We start from the raw sequence: 23330 nt of genomic DNA, 5'->3' as shown, positions 1-23330 counted from the left end.
TTTAAGGCACAGAGGTTTCTGTGTGAGTGAAGCTGTGAGAATATGTCTTTTCACTACTCGCTCAGGTGTGCACTTATCTCATCCACACACCTGCGTCTGAATCCTGTGGAGCAGGCTCGATTGTGAGTGAGGTCGTCTGTGTGTTTACGCTCTCTGGTATCTGTGTGTGTGTATCTAGAGCGAGCAAATTGTCACTGGATCCCTGAATAGCACCAGTTCAGGCCTAACCAGACGGACCAGTTCCAAGACTGCTTGCGAGGGATGGGATAATTCCACTTAAAGCTCTTGTATTGTTCCAGTGCTACAGTTTTGTTCCTTGCTGCACCCACTCAGCCTGTTATGCAAGCTGCATGCCCCTATTTACCACGTCCTGGAAATACCCCCGAAAAGGAACAACATATGACTGCAGTGGCCATTTTGTTTGTGCTAGCTGCAGATCAGATTTATTCTGACCACAATAAAGCTGTTGTAAGAGAGAGTTATCATAGCGTCGTGCCTTTCTTTAATGATTAGCCATGCTATATTGGTTTTTAAGTCAATAAGTAGCTCCCTGAGCTGCATCAGGTAATAACTGCAGGCTGGAACTGTTTGTTCTTCTTTTAACTGAAATAAATCTTAACTTTTAAGGTACACAAATGGCTTCAAACTTGATTCTATTCTTCAAGATGTGAGCTGGCTCTCTCTCAAATAGCACGATAATGAGGATATTCAAAGTGCACAGACAGTTGGACTCCATTGTGGCGGTGCAGGTAAAGCAGAAGAGAGCGGCGTGCAGGGGGGGAACAGCTTGCACAGATGCTGTTGCTTTCAAAGGCAGAATGGGGAACTCAGAAATGCAAATCGGCCTGACTGTTATCACTCCTGTTTCCCTACTAGAAACACGGTAACACAGAGGAAGAAGCAGTTAAAACCTTTATGATGTTCAGTGTTATTTATCAGACGGTGTTACATGTCAGGCGCCTGTTCCCCTGAGAACTCCACCTTCTTGCAATTTAATCCTCTCTCCTTTCTCCATAGCTATCTTTCACATTGCATCACTTTTTTTTGAATAGTGGAATCAACATTTGGTTGAGTTTTAAGGTGTTTCCAGCAAAAACAGATGAAGCCAACATGAAAACAACAGCAAAGACAGCAGACGTCTCGTGCTCTGTCAGCAAAGTGGGACTTTCTGTGTCTGATGGGAGGGGTAGTCAAAATGCCTTTGTCTGCACACACAACAGACTCCCACTCAAGGACAGCAAACATCATTTAAACCTAGACGGAGGGATGCTGTAGCCTCACTGTCTAGCTATCTGATAATATGTCTACCAAGGAGTCCGATTAATGGGAATCATTTGGTGCATGTGAGGGAGACGGTGATAGCTTCTGTAGTCTAAGCAAAACTCAGGGTTTTTTATGAGCCCCAGGAGGCCTTGAGCTTGTGCTGCTGTGATGACATAAGCTGTTTGTGTTGATCTCACGATGGACTTCTTGTGTAGCCCTCTTCCTCCAGACTCACAGACACCGACACAATGAAAACTAATAAAATACTTCAAGAGTCTGCTCAGGAAGCTTTAATACCGCGTCCAAATCATGAGCCGGTCTGTTAGCTTCCTGGTTAAAGTGTAGCTGAAATGGGAGTGCATCCACAGACTCCCACCCCCACAGCTTGAAGCCCAGATACCTGGTACGCCCCAGAGGTCCAGACCAACAATGGACACTTGTGCAAAGAGACAGATAAGCCTCTATTTATGATCCTCCTACTGCACCTTGTCTGTGTGATCCTCCTCCATTAATCAGGTCATCAGTGAATGGGGTGAATGAGGTGCTAATTTATCAGCGATGCTGAGTTAAAGCTCCTTAAGGAACTCAGGGTTTGTGCTGCTTTTGAAGACCGACCAAAGTTTTCAGTATGCCTGCAGTTTTTGAGTACAAAATGCTTAAAATGATGCAATCTGTGCTATTTTAATGATTGGTTATATTGAAAAGTAATAAAACTGAGAAACGTAAATCTATTTTATTCAATGTCACTAATACTCCAGCACACATTGCTAATGTGTTCTGTGTTTTTTAGACAGCATGGAGGAGTTTGATGACAGATTTTTGAAATTAAAAACAAGAAATTACTGGGGTACAGTTAGGTCAGGTTCCATGCATGCAGACAGGTTCAAGTCTGGCCTGCAGCTCCTTTGCCAAATTTCTCACCCCCCACTTTCTCATCCTTGGTAACAACTATCCACTGTCCTCCTCTCTAAATAAAGACAAAAAAACCCCCCAAATATATAAATAAAAATATATCAATACAAAACAAAAAAGAGAGAAATTACTGAATATTGGGTTCTCAGGAATTTTATTTTTGTTGCATTAAAATCAAAACAGGTCACTTTAATTTTGCAAGTTTTATTTTGAAATTACAGTGCTACCTACAGATAAATATTGATATAATTTTGGAATGCATGATAGTATCAGCACAATTTCGGTATCTGCAGATTTTGGTTAAATAAAGCAAAATTATTGGAATAGTCAGATACGAAAACTTCTACTGATATTTACATCTGATCCATCAGACTAAGATATTGCCAGTAAGAGATGCACATTTCTTAGAAAATTACTAATGTTGCAAGAAAGTTCAAGAGATATACGGGGATGCACTTGGGAGTTTGTTAGCTTGATGCTAACACATATTGGAAATTGGCTTTGCCTGCTAGCAGATTTACCTTTGCGTGTTGCTGTTTTTGATTTAACCCTTTAAAACCCAGCCAGCATGTGGTTATTACCGTAATATCACCTTTTCTTTTCTCTCTAAAAATCAGTATGTCAGCTGAAGTCTTTTTCACCCTTAAACTCTAAAGTGGAACAGAAATTTTTGGTCTTGAACTACATTTAAAGATCAGTATCAGCCAAATAAATTTAGAAATATCAGCATACAGCTTATTTGTCCAGCCAATTTAGACCCATGTTTACAGATGATATATTGGTTGTTAATATCAGCAGGAAATGTTCATATATAAAGTTCCCCCCCCTTTTTTGTATTTCTTCATTTTCAGCTGTTACAACACTCACGGGACATTTTCTGGGCCTTTTATGGTTAAAATTAGAAAAAGAGTCCAGAAACTCAGGAGTCAAAGGGTTTAAGAGACATTCTACTCAATTTAATTTTACTTTATAATAAAGTGATGTAGTTTGTTTAATTCCTCTTTTAAATGAAAATAATCAGCAACATAAACAATTTCTTCAGTTCAGAGAAGCAAAGTTCGTTTTTTAGCTTCTCGGTTGTTTCATTATTGCCTTTCCTGCTTCTTTTGTTTTTAATGGAGGTTAGCAAACAGCTTGTAGGTGCACTCTAGCCACTATCAGGTGGTACTCTATTAAAACCAGGTGTCATTTAAGATAATAATAACAAAAGAGGTTTAAAAGTAAGATTACAGTGGAATGACTGACTGTTCAAAATAAAAAAAAAGAATTCTCTTTGCCTGAATCTGGTGCAAATCATGCGTATATGTTCTATATTCAGGACAAAACCTGCTTTAAACAGGTGAAATGCAGAAAAGCTACAGATTCACTTTTCCTAACAGCTCATGCTCTCTCAGGTCATGGATTTGTCGGATGAACAAATTGTCTGATTAAAACTAAACTTGCCATGAAAGTTTGATTTTTAGCTAGTTTAAGTCCCATCTTCCTCTTCAAAAAACATTTTTATTCATAATTTTTATTGATGCAATTTACACTGCTCTCAATAATGAATCTCTTCTCAATCAGCAGTTAGGTTTACTAAATGCCAGCATTGTTAGATTTGCAGATTATCATCTACTACTGACAGTGGTTCATGCCCATATTATTTACTTGTTGCTAATGTTTGTCAAAAGGGAGAATATTTGCCAGTACCAATGTTAACTGGCAGAAATGATTGCAGAAATGTCAGCATATTGAGTATCAACATGAATCTAATATCCAGAGTTTTAAAATCAATTCTGAAGCGGCCTGAGCCAATTAGTGATTTAAAATGGGTTGATGTGTTAATAGTCACTGGTGGTTTGCCTTTTCAACAAAATATGTCAACAAACAATCAGATATGTCAGTCGTGAGGCATCTTTGCAGAGGAAAAAGGAAGTTAGAAAAAAGGATGTTTGAGCAGCATGCAGTGACACTCATACTCTAACCCTGCAGTAACAGTAGTTTAGGGTCAGTTGTTACTAAAACATAGAAATGTATTTTGTCCATGATGGTCACTCTTGTTTATGTAGGTCATAAAGAGACATCAGTATTGATTTAGGTCAGTTTCATAACCATTAAAAAGTCCCAACATGAGCTGCTAGATGCTAAAAATACTGAAACATATACGTACATGTAAATACTATGTTTAACAATTTCATTCTAATAATGGTTGTTTTGTTTAATATCTTACTGACCTGGACTTCAGCGGCGTGCAGAACAGGATGTCTGCGGGTCTTGAAAAGTCTTAAATGCAAGAACATAAGGCCTTAGATTTTATTTTTTATATTTTAGAGTGGTGGTTCCCAACCTTTTTTTCCTTATGGCCTCCTCTACTCATATCAAAGATAAGCTGAGCCTCCCATAAGGACCCATTTGGAAAAGTAAACTTAAATTTTAATTGTTTTTATTAACAAAATACCAACATAATATGTCTGCAGACACTTGTTCTTGACAAAAGATCTATATAAACTCTCCATTATTCCAACAATGTATTAGAACCACTCTTTAAAAAAGAAAAATAGTAAAGAGGGTCTGTCAGTTTTTAAGAAAACCTCAAAATTCTCAAATTTAAAAAGTTGTTAATTTAGGAGAATAAAAAATATATTCTTTTAAGCTTTCATTGTAAGTGAGCCAATGTAGTATTTTTGAGATTATAAAGCCGAAAATAAATAAACCCAATAATTATTTTCAGTTTGTTTTTTTGTAGATTTTTGGCTTAACACTGTTGAAAATGTAGGATTTTTAACATATATATTTTTTTTTAATTGTCAAATTTTCAGACTTTTTTAAACTCTGGAATTCTGAGATTGTTTTCTTGTAAATAAACAACATAAAATCTAAAAAATTTTTTGATTAATTTACCCTAAAAATGTTTACCTTTTTATTATAAAAAGGAACTTTTGAAAATCTTTTAGGTTGGCCCTAATACATTATGAATCTAATCCTGATTTTTTAAAATTGTAAGTACATCTAATTTTGACAACCTCAGAGCAGATAGGATCCTGCTACCCCCCTTGAGATCTTTGGCAACCCCCCCTCCAGGGGTGCCAAGACCCCAGGTTGGGAACCAACTTGCCCATCCTAAAATGGGCAATTAACCTTGTATTTTTGTTCTTTAAATCTAAATGTATGCTGTTCTACTTGTTAGCTTTAACTGCAGTGCAAAACTTGTAAATACAGTAGGTAGTTCAATTTAAGGCAGCTGTCTTATGGTATAAGGGCTTTTCTTCTCATGGTTTAGTCTAAAACTCCAGAAAGCCTAATTTGCATGCTATAATGAGAAACATTATCTGCATTTTCCTTGCTGTCACATTTTTGTCTATCAGCACAAAACATAAACATAAGTGTGTTTTTAATGTAATGGATTAGAAGCTGAAGTGTCTTAAAATGTATGAAGAGGGTGTTGAAAATGGTTTTAAAGTATTAAATGTTATGTCAGATTTTCTGTTTGTACTCTGAAAATGCTGCAGCACTGAAGATAAACTGTTATTAAAGGATGCCCAGTTATGCATGCATCCAGTTTAAGTTTGGTCTATCACCTTCAGTCGATTGAGAATAATAATCTAATTAATTAAAGGTAATGTAATTGATTAATCATGGTTGATCACACATACACATATATAGAAAATACAAAATAGACAAAATCACAGGTAGATCCAATAATAATAGTAAAATGGATCAGAGAATATGCTTTGTAATTTCAGCAAAACTTTTTACATGCCTTTGAAACAGGAGAAGAAGAGACCAAAGGTACTTACAAACTGATCTAGGATGGTTTTAATCTTCGGGATATTGGTTTTATTGATAAAATAATAAAAGTTATGAGCACAGGGGATTTTAGCATTTCAAAGTTACAAGCTGTGACGGCATCAGAGCAAGATTAACTGGCATACATTTTCAGTCCATTTTCTCCCCTCTTTGATTAATTAATCTAAATTAATCAAACATTTTGACAGCACTTGTTTAGATGAATTTGGCATGATTTCATGAAAACATCCTCAAAGATAAGGCAAAGACACTCTCCTGACCCCTGGGTTTAGAAACAGAGATGTAATCAAATTGTTTTATAGTGTTGGACTGTGGTTGGGTGTATGATAATGAATTTAATGCCTTTCATCAAACAGTCAAAGCAGCTTCATTAGCAGCTTGGCACTGATATGATAGCAGTAATGATATCATTTTAGAAGTGTGCACTGCTGCCATCTACTGGCAGGCAGAGCCATCTTGGATCAAAGTACTTTAGGTGAACTTTTACTTAAAACCATGTTGATTCTGCCAAATAAGTTTGCTTAATTAGATCTTCCCCTATCTCTCAAGCTGTTTGTTTTAATTCTAAGCATATTAAATTAACATATGTCCCCTAAGAACACTAGAAGCAGAGAAACAGCTCAGTAAGAACACCATATGACTGACGAGTCCCCATGTTCCTCCAGTTGACACAAACCAAGCCCTCGATGAGTACTCTTGACTCACTCTGTTATTTGAGGAGCTTTTTAGATGATCCTGGATGATTTGGCCCAAACTCCAGTCATGCTTTCTCTTCCCTCCTCTCATCCTACATCAAGCTGCTTCATCCCTGAAATGAATGCAAGGTTCAATTCCCAGAGCACACCCAGGACACGATGAAGGGGCCGCTCGCCTGCAATTCATGATTGAACCATTAACATTCATTTAGGCTTATAAAATTCTGAGCATAAGATTAACTTCTCAGGAGAAGTAGGCCAAATCAAACAGCTGGTTCCCGTCTTCTTCAGCGGGTCCCTGTGGATTTGCTGCAACACCACAGAAATGAGCTCTCCTGCATGCTACGTGCCTCTACATTAGCTGGAAATGAGTATGAATCCACAGTTTTTACAAGGCAATAAAAATAAGAGACCAAATCAGGTTATAACATTAATCTGATGTCATCTGGGGGTTTATATTGCATTTATGATGTGTAGTGGAGGAATTAATGGTTTTTATTGCCTTTACACTCTTGTATGTGCACAGACCAACAAGCCCTTCTGTCACACACTGATAACTCCTGTGATACAACATCTGACATCTTTCTCTGCACGTGTGTCTGTCCTCTCTCTGCGCAGCTGGACGATCCGTCAGTATTCCCAGCAGTGATAGTGGAGCAGGTTCCTGCAGCCGATCTGCTGCAGGTCTACTCAGGCCTTGAGTCCGATGAGGTGACCAACGGCATCATGGTGGACACCACTCTGCATGTGGTGGAGGAGCCGTCCATCTTGGTGACAGGAGTGGACCTCTCAGGTAAAAAGATCTGTCTGCATTATCAGTTTGAAGAAGTCAGTTGTGCATCTAATACAACACGAAATTGTTTTTATTGATTATTCTTGGATACACGTTTTTAACAAGTTAACGCAAAAAGGAATATATGAACCATCAAGTCCACAGTGTAGGCTGATACAGAAATGGATAGAAATGTTAGTGGGGATACTAAAACACCACATATAAAGAGCCAGTTTAGCTCAGTTGGTAGAGTAGGCGCCTGCATACAGAGAATACAGTCCTCAAAGCACTGCTTGCAGGATTTAATCCAGACCCTGGCGCCGTTTGTTGCATTTCTCCCCCGATCCTCTCTCCCTGTATTTCCTCTCTCTCTTCAGTCGTTTTATCAAAGTAAAGGCAACCCCAAAAGTCTTAAAACAAATCATTATTCCACATGTGAACTGCACAGTAGCATAGAATATCTACTACTACTGCTACTACTACTACTGCTACTACTGCTACTAATAATAATATTATGATTAGAAATAACAGACTTATGGTAAAAGAAAAGGATGGTTAATGGGCTCCGCCTGCACACAAAATAAAATGTTGTTACCCAAAGCATGCAAGAATGTAGTGAATCTGCTGGATGTTAATCAGTCTAATTGTAGCCCATCTAAGTGCTTAAAAAAACATTTTTTTTAAAAACATCTCAAGCCAAGTGAAAGTTCTGAAGGGCGCTGTTATGAGAATAAATCTGATCATTTCCAACTGGAGATTAAAGGTCATATGGTGAGGTAAGCGTGCATGGGTGGAACAGCATTTTTCCTGTTAAGTAATATCAACCGCCGGGCCAAGAAGGAGAACGCTGACGCCTTGCAATAATGATTGGTTGCAGGAAGTGATCAAGAAGAGATGGCTTTTTAGATATAAAAATAGATTAAAGAATGAGTACAATTGATCCAATCCAGAATAAAACACATGCCTGAGGGTTGCAGGCTCCATTCTGCATCTGCTGCACAAGTTGTCTGTATCCTAGTGTGATGCAGACGATGCTTTGCTTTTGAGAGGATCAAGCTGTGACATGCATATGTGGATGAAGAGTAAAGTGAAGTAAAGTCGTACCTCATTCATCCCCGAAGGGAAATTCATAGTTTACACTGTTTTGTTGCTTTTACATATTACAAACATATACAGTGATGGCCTTGCTGCTCATTGCCAAGCGCTGCCGTGAGCTGTTGGAGGGTTCAGTGCCTTGCTCAAGGGCACCTGGACAGTGCTCAGGATGTGATGGAACCTCTGCAGCTACCAGGACACACCCTTTAGGGATGCACGTACAATAATCAGCATATTAGTATTGGCAGGTATTAGCTGAGAAAGTCTCAGCAGATATGAACATTTTTGCTTATGCTTTCAACTCTAGATAACAGCTTATACTGGCTGTACAAATTGGCTGCATGTATGAATGAATTTGTGGAGTTATGGACAGGACCAATGGATCTACAGTATGTCAGCTGAAGGCTATTTTCTTAGTTACCCTGAAGCTCTAAAGTGGAACAGAAATTTTGGTCTTGAACTACATTTAAAGATCAGTATCAGCCAAATAAATTTAGAAATATCAGCAAGCTTATATGTCAAGCCAATTTAGACCCATGTTTACAGATGATATATTGGTTATTAATATCAGCAGGAATTATTCATATCTGCTGATATTGTTAAGTAACTTTCTAAGCTAATATCGTGCATCCATTAATGTTGTACACTCTCCATCCATATGTGCATGTCACAGCTTGATCCAGATAAAAGCAATGCATCGTCTGCGTAACTATAAATTTACCATGGGAGATTATACCAGGACACAGAAACCTTGTGCAACAGATGCAAAATGGTGCCTGCAACCCTCGGTCATATTTTTTAGGCTTGTTCTAAACCAGTGGTTCTAAACTGGTCCAGCCATAGGACCCACTACTGACTTTAATATGAAGTAGGGACCCAAATTTAAGATTTTTATTAAAGTATTTCAACAAAAAATGCTGAATTTGGACCTTGGAAGGAACACAACAAAAAGCTTGACAAAGAGACTAGCTAACACTTTGGGAGGACATGCATGCAAACATTTTGTTTCACGATTATAACACATTTTGGTTGTTTGTTTGAAAGGTGACAAGACATTTACAAATTATAACATGAAAATTAACTTTCTTGAAAATATTTTACTCCAAGGTAACAGGATAGATACGTGAAGATCTCAAGAAAACAACCAGAAATTACTAGTTTTCCTGCAAAATAACGTATATGGATAGATGTCTGCTGAAGGGTTCAATATCAGAGATATTTTGCCTCTTTTTTTTTTCCTGAAACCATTTTGCGATCCATTGAAAACAGCCCCGCGACCCACTTTTGGGTCCCGACCCACAAGATGAGAACCACTGTTCTAAACTACTTGCATAAATCATGTATCGTGCATCCCTAACACGCCTTGAGGCAAGCCTAGGTGTGCTGTGGGAATTTGTACAACCATATGTTAATACTACAAGAGTGTAACAAGTGGAGATAGTGTAACATGTGTTAAAGAGGCTTATTTGCATGGATATGACTATGAGTGTGCCTTGATCTTAGGTGTGCCTTGGGCCAATACAGTTTGAATACCACTAGTGTACGCCGTCTAGAGCCACATCCCAAATATCGTCTCCAGTGTCAAAGCCAAGCCCATCTTCCCAGTGCTGATTTATATTAGATAGAGAAGGCAGCCTAATTGAAATTATATATTCATATATCTTGGCAAGCCTCTCCCTTTGAGTCTGCAAACATATGGTTGCATATGATCTATGTGAGTTTTAGATAAGCCGGCTGGAAAACTGAGAAATTTCTTTCTTACAAAGTCTGTCACCTGCAGATAATAAAAAAAAGTGGCAGACAGGAGGTTAAATTTTTCAGAGAGTTGAGAGAAGCTGGCGAAGATATTATTTATGTACAAGTGCTGAAGATTCTGCAAACCCCTGGAACGCCAGCTATTAAAAGAAGATGAATGGACAGAGGGAGGAAATGAGGCTTTATGTGAGACTGTGGAGAAGACAGAGATGTTGGGGAAGTTGAGATTGCCCTGAAATAAGGAAAGAAAGCCATTCATTTATGTTTTGTTTAGGACTAGAGACCAGAAGAGGAAGTGATGCCACATAAGAGAGATGATAGAGAATGAGGATTGCAGAGGGAAACCTCAATGTTCAACCATGCAGGACAGTTCACATTGTCAGGGGGAAGACGCCAAAAAGACATGCTGCTTAAGTTAGCAGATAAAGAATGTAGAGATGTCATCACTCTTGGTTTGTTTGCATATATTGCACACATGTCCAAGAGGGGAATAAATAGAAATGGAAGGAGAATGAGAAAGGACCCAACTGGGGTAGACTCACAATGGAGTTAACAGATTTTCATCGACTGAGGTCAGGTCAGGTATGGGAGCATATGCCATTATGGCACCTTGCCGTGTCAACCTTGGTCCTGTACTGCTCTGGCCTCCTGATGGCCATCCTCCAGGCCTGCCCCAGGCCCATGCCCCGTCTCTCTAGGTATCCTCCCAGCTGCCCTCTCCTCACCCCTCGACTGTTGTTAAAAGTTATGCTCTTTCTACAGCCATGCCATCCGGAATATATTTGGTAACTCTACCATATGTGGCCCTTTGTGTTTTATCCACTTGGAAAATGAAAAAAAAAGTACCCTGGAGGGAGAAAAAGTAGGGACACTGGTGAATGATGATGCAAAGATAAGGAGTCAGGATTGGTGGTCAGGGTGTCAAATTAGACAATGATGCAAGAGAAATTCAGACATGCTAGTCTTGTCGAACTGTGGTCGCAGTGCGTCTCGGACGCGTCGTTAATTATGTCACACTACAAGGATGTTTGTAGACTATGCCCGAGGTTTGACGATGCACTCCTTGCAGTTGGGCCAAAGTCTGTTGAATTTTTGTAGTTTGAGCCAGCTTTTAGTTGTACTGCAACAGTGTTAATTTTGTCAACTAAAACTCTGACTAAAACTATCCGTCGACAGCCTTTTTTTCAATGACAAAAACTAGACTAAGACTGACAAAAATAGATCTGTGATGACTAAAACTGACAAAAAGTAGTTTAGTTTTCATCAAAATGACTAAAACTAGACTAAAATGTGAAGTAGTTTTAGTCAAACGTTCAAAATCTGTGACATTTCTCCTGTGTGGGAAAATCTGTTAAAAAACAACACATCTGTATCTCTTCTGCCTCTCAGCTGTAGAAAGCAGGGACCCCAGGTTTAGCAGAGCACAGAGAACATGCTAACATGATTTGGTACCAGGTTGAGGCAAGAAAATAAATACTTGGACTAAAAGTAAAGACCAAAATGTGAGGACTTTTTATTGAGAAAAGCTAAACTAAAATGTTTTTGAGTTTTCGTCGACTAAAACTAGACTAAAACTGAAAAGGGTAGAAAAGACTAAAATGAGACTAAAACTAAAAGGCATTTCATCTAAAGACTAAGACTAAAATAAAAAATAGCTGCCAAAATTAACTTTGTACTGCAGTGCAATGATCCACACTGCAAGATTACCTCAGTGGAAATTGTTTCTGCTCTTCCCCTGACCGGCCTCGGCATGAGTTTTATTCACCAACTGGCTCCACTGTTAGTAAACGACAGCACCTGCCTGTTGCATTTTCATTATGTAGTTTACTTACCTGTTATATCGTTATGTCTTGCCTCTCTTAGTGATCTGTAAAGAAAGAGAAAGACAGGATGTTTGCCCTATCACCCTCCAAGAATTTTCTGAAAGGTTCTGCCCATCTCAAATACTTTGTTCTGGTGTTTGTCCAGATGGATGTTAGATATATCCCATGCATATGTTAACAGTCTATCTGGAAAGTTAGGTTAAGACTGAGTCTTTATAAAATTGTAGTTAAAAAGAAGTTGAATCTCAAATCGTGACTGTGCTCTTCTTAAGTGGTCCAACATTAACAAAAAAAGCATCCCTGAAAGGATTTTATCATTTTATTATTATTGCTGAAATGAGTATTATTCATTTCATTATAACTCTCTAAAAACACATCAGTTTTTACAAGAAACTGGTTTACTGTTATTGTTAAAGTAAAGAGCAAAAAAAAAAAGCAAAAAAAAAAAAAAAATTAGATAGTACATGTTTTTAATTTGCAGCTGCTCAAGAGCCTTTTTTCCAATAATTGTCCTTCCTATATTTTTGCACTAAGGCCATCTTTTCTTGTGCCATCTTACCTCAGCAGTGGTAACCATGATGATGCAGCTCTAAACTCATTAGAGCAAACATAAAGGGATATTTTTACCATTCTGTTTCTGAAAGAGCCCAGATAACAAGCACTAAAGACTAAATATACAGCAGTTACCATCAAGGTTTTCATGTGAATGCTTTCTATTGTTGCCTGATGAACAGAAACGACAGCGTCAGGTGCAGAGGACAGCATGGAGACAAATGAAGCTGCGGCGGCTCTTCTTAACATGGAGTCTCCAAACAACATTTTGGACGAGAAGCGTATGAGTAAGTTATTCAGCATTTCTACAGCTTAAAAAACACGTGCATTAACTTTGCTCTGACATCTTTTATTTTGAAAATGCTGTTTTTTTATGCTGGTTTGTCTGTGTCTTTGTACCTCTTGTTTATGTACAGTTCATGCCTACGGCGCTCTGCTGGAGTCAGACCTGTCATACACCCCTCTGAGGCCTGACCAGATGGATAATAGCGCCCTTGACATGTCTCTAGATGAGGACACTTCATCTATGGATGAGATACCCCAAAAGTGTCCCCTAAAACCACAAAAAAAGACTAAAGGTACACTGTTGTCCTCCTCCTTGTTAGAACACATGAATTATTCCCTGCACTACAGTTTCAGTATTGTGTGTAATTGGATGATTTCACTGTGACCTCTCACCTTCTCACACACTACCCCTCAATTTGAATCATAGTGCGGAAGCCGCGGGCGGTGCGTCCCTGCTCTCCTATCACCACCCCTAACCTGCCACTCAGGAAGAAGAGCAAAGAAGGCAAAGGTGAGCCTCACTTACTAGTCCCCTTCTCTGTAATGAGCCAATAAAAATCAAGGTCTCTCCTCCTCCTGTGTACGCTCTTTCCTCCTGTGGAGTGTGCAACAGCACTCCTCAACCCCTGCAGTCCGACGGGGTTGAATCTGGCCGAGTTAATGGATGAAGGGATCTCACAGTGCCGTGTTTCTCAGGGAAACAGAAGTGATTGCAGGCTGGAGGGCACATTGATGCTCTACCGATAGAAACAGACGCATTCTGCTCAATGCAAACCCTTGACGCACCATACAGCGTGACACAATGATGAGGGGGCTGGGGACGGCAGGTTCAGCTGCACACATATACATCAGCCTGTCATGCTGTCTGGGACTCGAGTGACTACAGGGAGCTGGGCTGTTTTTAACCACTTCTGGTCAGAGGAGATCACAAAGAGTAATCTCCTCCAGGCTCGGTATAATTAATTTCCATGAATGGCGGACGAGCTCATGCACAACTAACATAAAAATGGTGATAAGAAAAGTAGTTAAGCTGTTAATAATGACAACCAAGATTTAGAGATAGAAACCAAAATCAGTTAATGAATTATAGACGTATTTAACACAAGTCTAAGGACCTACCGTGATAATATATGCCTGAACATTAAAATCAGTACATTATACTCTTGTACTCTTTCTTTTTTTCAAAAGATTTATTTTTAGAAACAGGAGAGAGAGTGGGGAGAGACATGCAGTACAGGGCCACAGGCCGGATTCGAACCCAGGCCACCCTTGTACATTTTTTTTTTTTAACTTAACATTTATTTAACCAGGAGAACAACCTCATTGAGATTAAAAATCTCTTTTTTAAGATTGTCCTGGCCAAGACAGCAGCAGCGCAGTCAAAGTTACAGACAAACAACGGGTAAACAAGTAAACATACTAGTAAAATGTCAAACAACAGTACACTGAAAGAGAAGGCAACAAGTAATTGTTAATCATTCAAAACATTTGCAGACAGATGTGACTGCCTCCAAGTCAACCAACCTCATCTTAAAAGCTTCCAATGAGACCAGTTCTCTAAGTTTAAGGTTTTTCTGTAAGTTTGGAGACAGTAAGTGAGCTCGAAGTACAGCCAGATACCTGTACATGGGTAGCGCCTTAGACCGCTAGGCCATCTGCACACCCATCTTGTACTCCTTCTACCTCTGTTGGTTGCTTCATGAGCTCTCATTGGACCAAAATCTAGTTGGAAGGTGGTAGCTAAGCAGAAACTGCAGGAGCACAAAGCTGTGTAAATAAGAGATGTGCTGCAAAGGAAAGAGACAGGAGCATGCTGGTCATTTGAGTCAGTTATCTCAGTGTAACATAATGAGGTTTAAAATGCTGCAAAAAGCATATATGTTGATTATACATTTTTTTTAGACTACCAGAAGGGTGCACTGAGGAACCACTCGATGGTCGTGTTTGTGGATGTATTTTCAGTCGACCGAGTGTTTCTTTAGTTGACTTCAGCCCTTCTGAATTCATTCCCTTCACTTTGCAGGCAACACCATCTACCTGTGGGAGTTCCTTCTGGCTTTACTGCAGGACAAAAACACCTGTCCAAAATACATCAAGTGGACTCAGAGGGAGAAAGGCATCTTTAAACTGGTGGACTCCAAAGCTGTGTCAAAGCTGTGGGGCAAACACAAGAACAAGCCTGACATGAACTACGAGACTATGGGTAGAGCCCTCAGGTAAAGGGAAACTTACCTTCAAGCATCAATTTCCAACTGAACACACATTAGCTCCTATTTTGCATCAATCCCCTGCTGTCATAATACAACAGATTTGTTTTTCTAACAACTGTTTAAGAGGGTGTTAAATGTGACTGATGATTTAGTCTAACAGCTCTGTTGTTATTTTCTCCTGTAGATACTACTATCAAAGAGGCATCCTAGCTAAAGTGGAGGGGCAGCGGTTGGTGTATCAGTTCAAAGAAATGCCAACTGATCTGGTGGTAATTGAGGATGAGGACACGGGCTCAGATGCCAACGCCGGCTATGGGAATCAAAGATCCACCAACGGGCGCTCTATTGTCCGCGGAGGCTCCAAAGGACACGGGAGGGCTCACGGTCAACACCAGTCACCAGTGAAGCAGATGAAGAAGGAGCCTAATGATGAATATCTGTACCAGGAAACGAACGGCGAACACGCTGAGCACCTCCTGCACATGTTGCACACCAACCAGGGATCAGGGATCCAAGATCAGACGTTGAGGTAAGAACACAATCCACAAATCAGTAACATTTTCAATATCCTGGGTTTATTTTTGAGGGGGCTGTCAGCTAAATGAAGTGTGTTTTTCCTTCACTTTATTTGAAAACAACACAGTGGGAGCTGGAAAACATTCATCTCTGATCAGAGTGTCTATGATCTTTCAAAGTAGTGCCAGGCCGATGAATCTGTGGGGGTGATATTAGCTCGTTTTGCATGCATCAATATTGGTGTCAATATTGGTGCATATGTTAGAAATAAGTAATGCAGAATCGCAGCAAAGAAATCTGAAGCATGTGTTTCTGGTGCCCCTAATACATCGTTTATCCACCTTGACCACAATTCTTTTAAAAAACTAATTTAAGTTCATTCTCTTTCCTGCAGAGATTGAGTTGATAAGACTGATATGTTCTCATATCTGACCCAAAATTTCTTTTTCATAATATTTTTCCTTCAAAAATGTCTTCAGCTAGAGAAAAACACCCAGATCAGGCAGTAAAATGTTGCTATTTCTCTTTAATAGTCCAATGACAATATCATCATGGAGGTCAGAAATTCAGCCTAATAAAGGCTCCATTTCAAATCAACAAGAATTTTTGAAATGTGAAGCTTATTCATTTGGTGCTTATAAAACATGGAAACGCCTGAAGGTCACAGTACTACTTGAATACTGTCTCAAACACTTACAATGTGCACGTAAAATGTCCTATTCATATAATACACTGACTCAGCCTGGTGCTGCTGGTTTCTCTGAACTACTTCACTTCTTTTTCTTTGATGATATTTGTAAAGTACAACTTTTAGAAGAAAAAACTTTTACTTAATCTGGGGCTGTGTGGGTAGTAACAGGGAAAACCTGATGCTAAAGCCTGTTTCAAATAAAGGCAGATATCCTTGCAAAAATGATGAATTAGCCTGATTCCATGTCTGTCATCAGGTAGAGCCATCTTGCAAAGCTCCAATCCGAGGTTTTTGTGCCTGATCTGATCAGATTTTTCATCCAAAAATGTTTTGCAGGTTAAAAACCCAAATCGAATATTGTTCTAATCATGTTTGCACAATAACAGCAAAACTTTCATCCGTCATCCGTCATTTAGATATGTGGGTTTTTTTATTCAGTCCCTCTCTTGCCCCGAAACCTCACTTCAAACACCTTCATTTGTCTGTGTATTATGTGGATATCAACCATGGAAATACAACAGGTAAGAGGTATAACTTTGTTCTCACAGCCACTTAAGAGAGACTGAATAAAGAGTTGCCCTCCATCTCTCATGGAAGGATCAAGTGTGAGTTTTATGGAGTGACAAAGGGCACAGGTTTGTCCTCATGGCTTATTTTCATTGCAGTGTGAAAAAGTTTAACTCATTCAATAAATTTTTGCAGAGAATACAAATAAAATGCTACAGACTCACTGTGCAAGGTTGAGTGTGTGATGTCTTTATTATCAGAACTGGATGCCTTTTCATTTTATGAAGAGCAATGAACTGCACTTAAAGCATAAAGATGTTTGTACCCTCTCCAACCATCTTGGCATGAGTTTGCAGTAATTGCAGGTGTGGTTCAGTTGTACCACAAGCTGGAAAACAATGGCTGCCAATGGTGAAGCGATGCGCGCCAGGGTAGCCATTGCAGCAGTTTTTTGATCAGAAAAGGACATTTCTTTAATGAAGGAAGTGCAAAGAAGCAGACTGAGAGTGTTTACTGGCAGAAAGGATTTTTTTGCTCTTCTCCTGAAAAACTGTAGCAAAATTTTTGTTCACCAACTGGCTCCACCAATGGTGAAGAATGATTGTGGCTGCCTGTCAAGGACACTCAGGTATTTTTCTTGCCAGGGCTGCACATGCCCACTTGGCTTTCATGTGAGTTTTTGTAAACTCCTATTCAGTTTTTGTGTTTTTCACTCAGGAGAGGCTTCAGTTTAGCCACTCTGCCAAAAGCACATATCAGTGGAGGGCTGCAGTGAGTTCTTGATCCCCTCTCTTACCAAGGCCCTTCTCTTCTGACTCCTCAGTTTAGCTGGGTGACTGGCTCTTGGAAGAGTCCTGGTTGTGCTGAACATCTTCCATTTAATAGTCATGGAGACCACTGGGCTCTTGGGAACCTGCTCTGCAGCAGTGTTAATTTTGGCAGCTATTTTTGATTTTAGTCTTAGTTTTAGTCTTTATTTTCAAATGCATTTTAGTTTTAGTCACATTTTAGTCATTTCTATCCTTTTCAGTTTTAGTCTAGTTTTAGTCCATAAAAAGTCCTCACATTAAGTCCAGCCATTTCTTTTCTTGCCTAAATCTGGTACCAGATCATGGTAGTGTGTTCTCTGCTCTCTGCTAAACCTGGGGTCCCTGCTTTCTACAGCTGAGAGGCAGAAGAGCTACAGCTGTATTGTTTTTTTGATGGATTTACCCACAGTGGAGAAATATCATGGATTTTGAATGTCCAACGAAAACTACATTACATTTTAGTCTAGTTTTAGTTGTGTTGATGAAAACTAGACTTATTTTTTGTCAGTTTTAGTCATCACAGATCTATTTTTGCTAGTCTTAGTCTAGTTTTTGTCAAGGAAGAGAAGGCTGTCAACGAACATTTTTAGTCATAGTTTTAGTCGATGAAATTAACACTGCTCTGTAAGCAGTTCCTTTGACCTCATGCCTTGGTTTTTGCTCTGATATGCATTGTCAGCTGTGAGGTCTTTTATAGAGAGGTGTGTGCTTTTCCAGAACAGGTCCAGTCAATTAAATTTAGCACAGGTGGACTCCAGTTAGGGTGTAGAAACATCTCAGAAAGATCAAGAGAAATCGGAGGAGCCTGAGCTAAATTTTAAACTGTTTTGCAACACTGACTTATTTTGTCAATGCAATATTTGAATTTTTGATTTTTCCCAAATTTGCAAAAATGTCTATTTTCACTTTGTCATGATGGGGTACTGAGTGTAGATTAATGAAAGTTAAAATGATTTTTTTAAACTGTAGCATCAGGCTGCAAAATAACATTGAATAAAGTGAAGGGAGACTGAATACCTTCTGATTGCACTGCATCTCTTTTAATGGTCATGTTTAACAGTCTATCTGATGTGTCATGTTATGAGAAAGGAGACATAACCCCAAACACCAACTTTCATCAATACTATGGTGATAGTTTCTGCCTTAATATCAATTTTAAATTTATTTGATTGTAGTAGATATCCATGAATAAGTAGTGAAGAAACAACAAGAGTATGAAGCCGCTTTGCTACATGCAAAAAATTGCATTGGTCTCTATTTTCTAAATGCAATCAACTCCACCTGACCTCAGCTTGCTTGGATATTTCTTTGACCATTTGTTTAGCTCACGATTATAAGGTGGCAGTCAAACTCTTGGTTGTGCATTAAACTATGATATCTTGCACCTGTCTGAATCATAAATGTACTGTCAGTCACCTTGTTGTCTTCTAAGCTGTTAAACACTGTCTTCATGAAGTAGAGAGGTCCCTGCAGTGCAGCTGACAATGCCATTTGTTATATTAACACACATTAGTTCAGCTGTTTAGGATCTTAGCTGCGCGCTGGGTAACTTTCTCAACAGGGTTCCATTAAAAAATAATCTCTGTCTATATTTGCAGAGATACAGTCTGAATACTCAATCATGTCTGCTAGTGAAGAAGAGGAAACAGGAGTTTATATTCACTTCATGTTGTCTTTTCAGGTCCATCTCTGCTCCTGCATCAGTTCCCATGGTCCTGACCTCCTCTGGCTCCCTTCAGTCCGTCCCTCTCACCACTGTTCTGTCCAACGGGGACTCCAGCCACTCCTCCCCGCCTCGTGTCATCCTCCACACCGTGCCCTCAACCACGGCAGGCGGCAAAGACGTGCTCACTATCCAGACTGCCTCTCTGTCTGGAGGAGTCAACAGCCTACCGGACGGCCTCCCTCAGCAGCTCCTGGTCACCAGCTTGGGCTCCACCTCCTCAACCACCTCCTCCTCTTGCAGTTCCCCTCCAGGAATCATTAGCTCCTCTGCTTCCAGCCTCCCCCGCCTGGTCACCATTAACACAACCTGCGGGCAGACCATGGTGGCACAGCAGCCCGGCACTGTAATTGCCACTGTGCTCAAATCAGGCGACCTCTCTGGGCTGCAGGTAAAAGAAGAGCTGCTTGACCCAAGCTACTTCCAGACCATTGTGAATGGTGATCCATCACTGGCGGCGCATACATTTGAGAGAGAAGAGATGGAAGTAGGTGAGGCCGAGCTGCAGTACAGGACTGTGATCATTGATACCAGTCAAAGCCAGGGGCAGGAGGCTGCCAGTGAAACTATAATTAATGGACATTCCTCTCAAAGCAGCAGCCCAAGCGAGGGTCTGACCCCCGTGGAGGAGCTGGAGGTGCGTGGGGAAATGTCCCTCCTGCCCGAGCAGGGAATCAAAAGCTTGCACGAGCTGCCGCTGTCAGTCCAACTGCCTGCAAACTTTATCCAGATAAAGACAGAGCCTGCAGAGGCTTAGAGTTGCAGGACACTTCTGCACAAGCTGAACCAAATTTTTAAAAAGCATCAACAATGATTGAATCCATTTAGACCAAAAGAACCCATTTTTTATTTCCCCACCACAGCGATCAGAGCGAGGGATTCTGCAGCTCTTCAAGGTTGGTCAGTTCAGCCTCAGGATTTATTGTTTACTCACACATTTTGTGACCATGTGCCTAATTTTAAAAATCAAGGGAGTGTTTAGTTTTTCTAAGATGTCACTGTCAGACATGGAATTGTTTTCCACAGACTATTATCCCAATAAATACAGATAAACCTCACATGAGAAACAAGCTCCCTTCCCAGGAGAACAGCCATTGGATGAAGCAGGGATCCCTGTCTACCAAACGTGCCAGTTAGTCATTTTCATACCTTTCATCTCACCGGACTCGAATGTTTTAAGAGGAGATTGCAACAAACCAAAAGCGGGGACTGAATGCCAAACGGGTGCAATGAAATCAGACTTCTGAGAGCATGCAGAGGGTGTGTGGATTTTCTTTTAAACCACATAAAGGTGTCTGTGTCCATGGATGAGGGATGGGTGCGACATCTCGGTGTCCAAAAACACATCTCAGAATTTAATTGAAGAGTGCCTTACAGAAAGTTCAAACAGCATGAGAGTCTATCTTTGAAACTTCAGTGGAAAAGATGAAAAAAGCAGACTAAATGGCTTTTCAGTCTCGCAGAACTCTTTACTCATTTATTTTCATATAAACAAAAAAAGGTATGCATTCACTCTCTATTACTTCTGGCCTTAAAACACTGTGTTACTATGGAAATGGGCATTTTCTTTCGACCAAGGACAGTCCAACATCAACACTGTTTGTATAGAGCTGCAGAGTGGAGGCACAGGAAGATAGGGAGGCACAAATGGAGAGGAAAAAATCTACAGGATAAGACAGATTTTATCAGCCTCTGCTTCAGAGGCTCTGTGGTTTAGATCCTGTTTATATGAAATGGAATTATATATAAATATATACATATAATATACAAATGAGATTCAATTTTAAGGCCATAGCGAATTTATTTATTTTGTGAATTTCTAAATTCTGTATAAAAAAAGGCACATTTGTCTTCTATTTACATGTGTAAACATGAGGGAAAATACAAAGAATATGAATACAAGGAAGCTTATTTGGTAGGTTTTTTTTTTGGACCAATGTTTTTCATTTGTATAGCATTCATTATAATCAGCTTTTTGAGTTTTTGACTCAGTGCAGCATCATTACTCCACTGTTTTATTCTCTTATTGTAGATATTCCCAGTTGTGTGTCTGATTTTAACATGTACTGAATGTGCTTTAGTTTCTCTCTTCAGCAGACATACCTCTTTGCAGCAGCACAGCAGTAGCGAACATTTGAAAATATCATGCTCTGGCTACTGCATCAAGTATGAGACGTATCAATCAGTATGCCTTCTAAATCTCAATTTCTTTGACTTGTTTGGGAAAAAAAAGATATGCTACTCTGGTAGTTTTCCAGCTCCTCTTTCCTCTCTTACCTTCTCTTCCCTCCTCTCTGCGGGTCAGTAGACCTTGTGCCTTCTTTATTTGCTGTCCCACTTTGTTAAGGACCTCTCAGGCCAGCCATCCGATCGGCCCCCTCGGTCCTGCCGGGGGATGAAGCCATATTGATCCTGAGTGGTATCACAGCTAAATTGGTTGTATTTTCCAGCCAGACTGTAGCAGCAGAGTGAGGACATTCAGACACACTGACCTCCATCCGCACTGGCACCTAAGGACAGGAGTTAAACGCTGCTTTACAACCTCACATCAGCCAAAGTGCTCTGGGTCTGCAAAGACGCTCTGAATGTATACTTACTGTCAAAGTCCATGCAAGCATTTGACAATCAATAATTACACTGTGCTTCTTTTGCATTGGGGATCTTCCTCCTTTATTTGTATATATTCTGTACCTGTTCCCTTAAAGCACTGTTGTATGAGAGATTTTCGAGGTATGTCCACGGCTTATGTTTTGTTGCTTCCTCTCCTTCTCTTGGGTTGCCTCCCTTATGCTGCATATAGAATAGATTTTTAAGAAAAAGTCAACTAATTAAAAACAAAATCTTCTTCACCGAAAATCCTCTTTTGTTGTCATTTTGTTACCGAAAAATTGCTTTTTGAATCATGTGAGGCCGCGGATAGAATGTCACAGAAAATAAACAGAAAACAAAATTAAACTTGGAAACAAATGGCACGCGAGGGGGACTACTAAGTCAATTAATTTCTGCTGTCGAGATAATGAAAATGAAGTGTTTGTGCCTTGGAAACTCAAAGTCGTTGTGCAGCTTTGAGGGACGTTCGACCACATGGCATTTAAAGAGACGGGAGAAAAAAAAAAAGCTACTGTAGGAAACTGGATTGGAGCCATTAGCGGGCCACAGACTGATTGGACTGTACTTAAGAGCACTGCTTCTCCAGTTGCTGTGGGTGGATGAATACATTAGCATGTGACATGCCCAGAGCTGAAGACAGCCGAGTCTGTCACCACAGCTTGCAGACTGAAGAGAGTGGATGTGTTTGTTGAAGCTGGGGTTGGCTAGTGGAGAGGTTACTTGGATTTTATTCTGTTAGAGCATGTGCTATGTTGATGTGTGTGTGGGGATATATTGGCTTGGATTGTCTGTGTGTGTGTTTTCAGGGTCAGAGAAGAGGAGGAGGGAGGGTGTTGGTGAAGCTGTCTGGCAGCAGGGATTGCCTACTGTGCCTAACTCTGTGTACACCCACATGCACAGCTGTGGACCATGGACTCCAATCTCGCCAAAGGGGTTAACACACACAAAGAGGAGCCACTGTAACCTTCATTCCTGCAAACATCTTCCAGAGCTTTCTCCAGACTTAAAAATGACTGTAAAATCACAAGTTCCACATTCAAACAAGCAAAAAAAAAAAAAAAAAAAAAAAAAAAAACAGCATTACATGCACACAGACACTTCTTTGTTCAGTGGTTCATCGATCTTCTGCCATACGGTAAGCGGAGGTTGTTATGGATTACTGAAATAATGAAAGGCTACTAGCAGCTGCTTCGTCTCTGCTATTCCTTTCTCTTTGGTGAGTCAGAGACCCCCGAAGATGGAGCGAGAGCCAGAGTCCTGGGAGAGGAGGGCTATTTCTGCGTAGCCTGCAGCCACTGACACAGTGCGAGTGTTTACTGTTGGGCC

At 40.0% G+C, this 23330-nt stretch overlaps 1 protein-coding gene across 6 annotated transcripts in view; it reads left to right on the top strand.

Moving 5' to 3' along the window:
- elf1 (E74-like ETS transcription factor 1) overlaps positions 1 to 22250 on the top strand; it is a 76214-nt gene extending 53964 nt beyond the window's left edge. For all 6 annotated transcript variants that reach the window (XM_041797337.1, XM_041797338.1, XM_041797340.1 and 3 more), the window contains exons 3-9: positions 7275 to 7449; positions 12836 to 12940; positions 13070 to 13231; positions 13366 to 13449; positions 14962 to 15154; positions 15333 to 15677; positions 19353 to 22250. In XM_041797337.1, coding sequence (XP_041653271.1) covers positions 7275 to 7449; positions 12836 to 12940; positions 13070 to 13231; positions 13366 to 13449; positions 14962 to 15154; positions 15333 to 15677; positions 19353 to 20151 — 1863 coding nt within the window. In that variant the 3' untranslated portion in view covers positions 20152 to 22250. The remainder of the gene's footprint in view (positions 1 to 7274; positions 7450 to 12835; positions 12941 to 13069; positions 13232 to 13365; positions 13450 to 14961; positions 15155 to 15332; positions 15678 to 19352) is intronic.
- The last annotated feature ends 1080 nt before the right edge of the window (positions 22251 to 23330 follow it).

The sequence above is a fragment of the Cheilinus undulatus genome, linkage group 10, assembly GCF_018320785.1.
Source record: "Cheilinus undulatus linkage group 10, ASM1832078v1, whole genome shotgun sequence".
NCBI lineage: Eukaryota > Metazoa > Chordata > Actinopteri > Labriformes > Labridae > Cheilinus > Cheilinus undulatus.
Note: the sequence above shows the minus strand (reverse complement) of the source record. Positions and strands in the feature narration are given on the sequence as shown.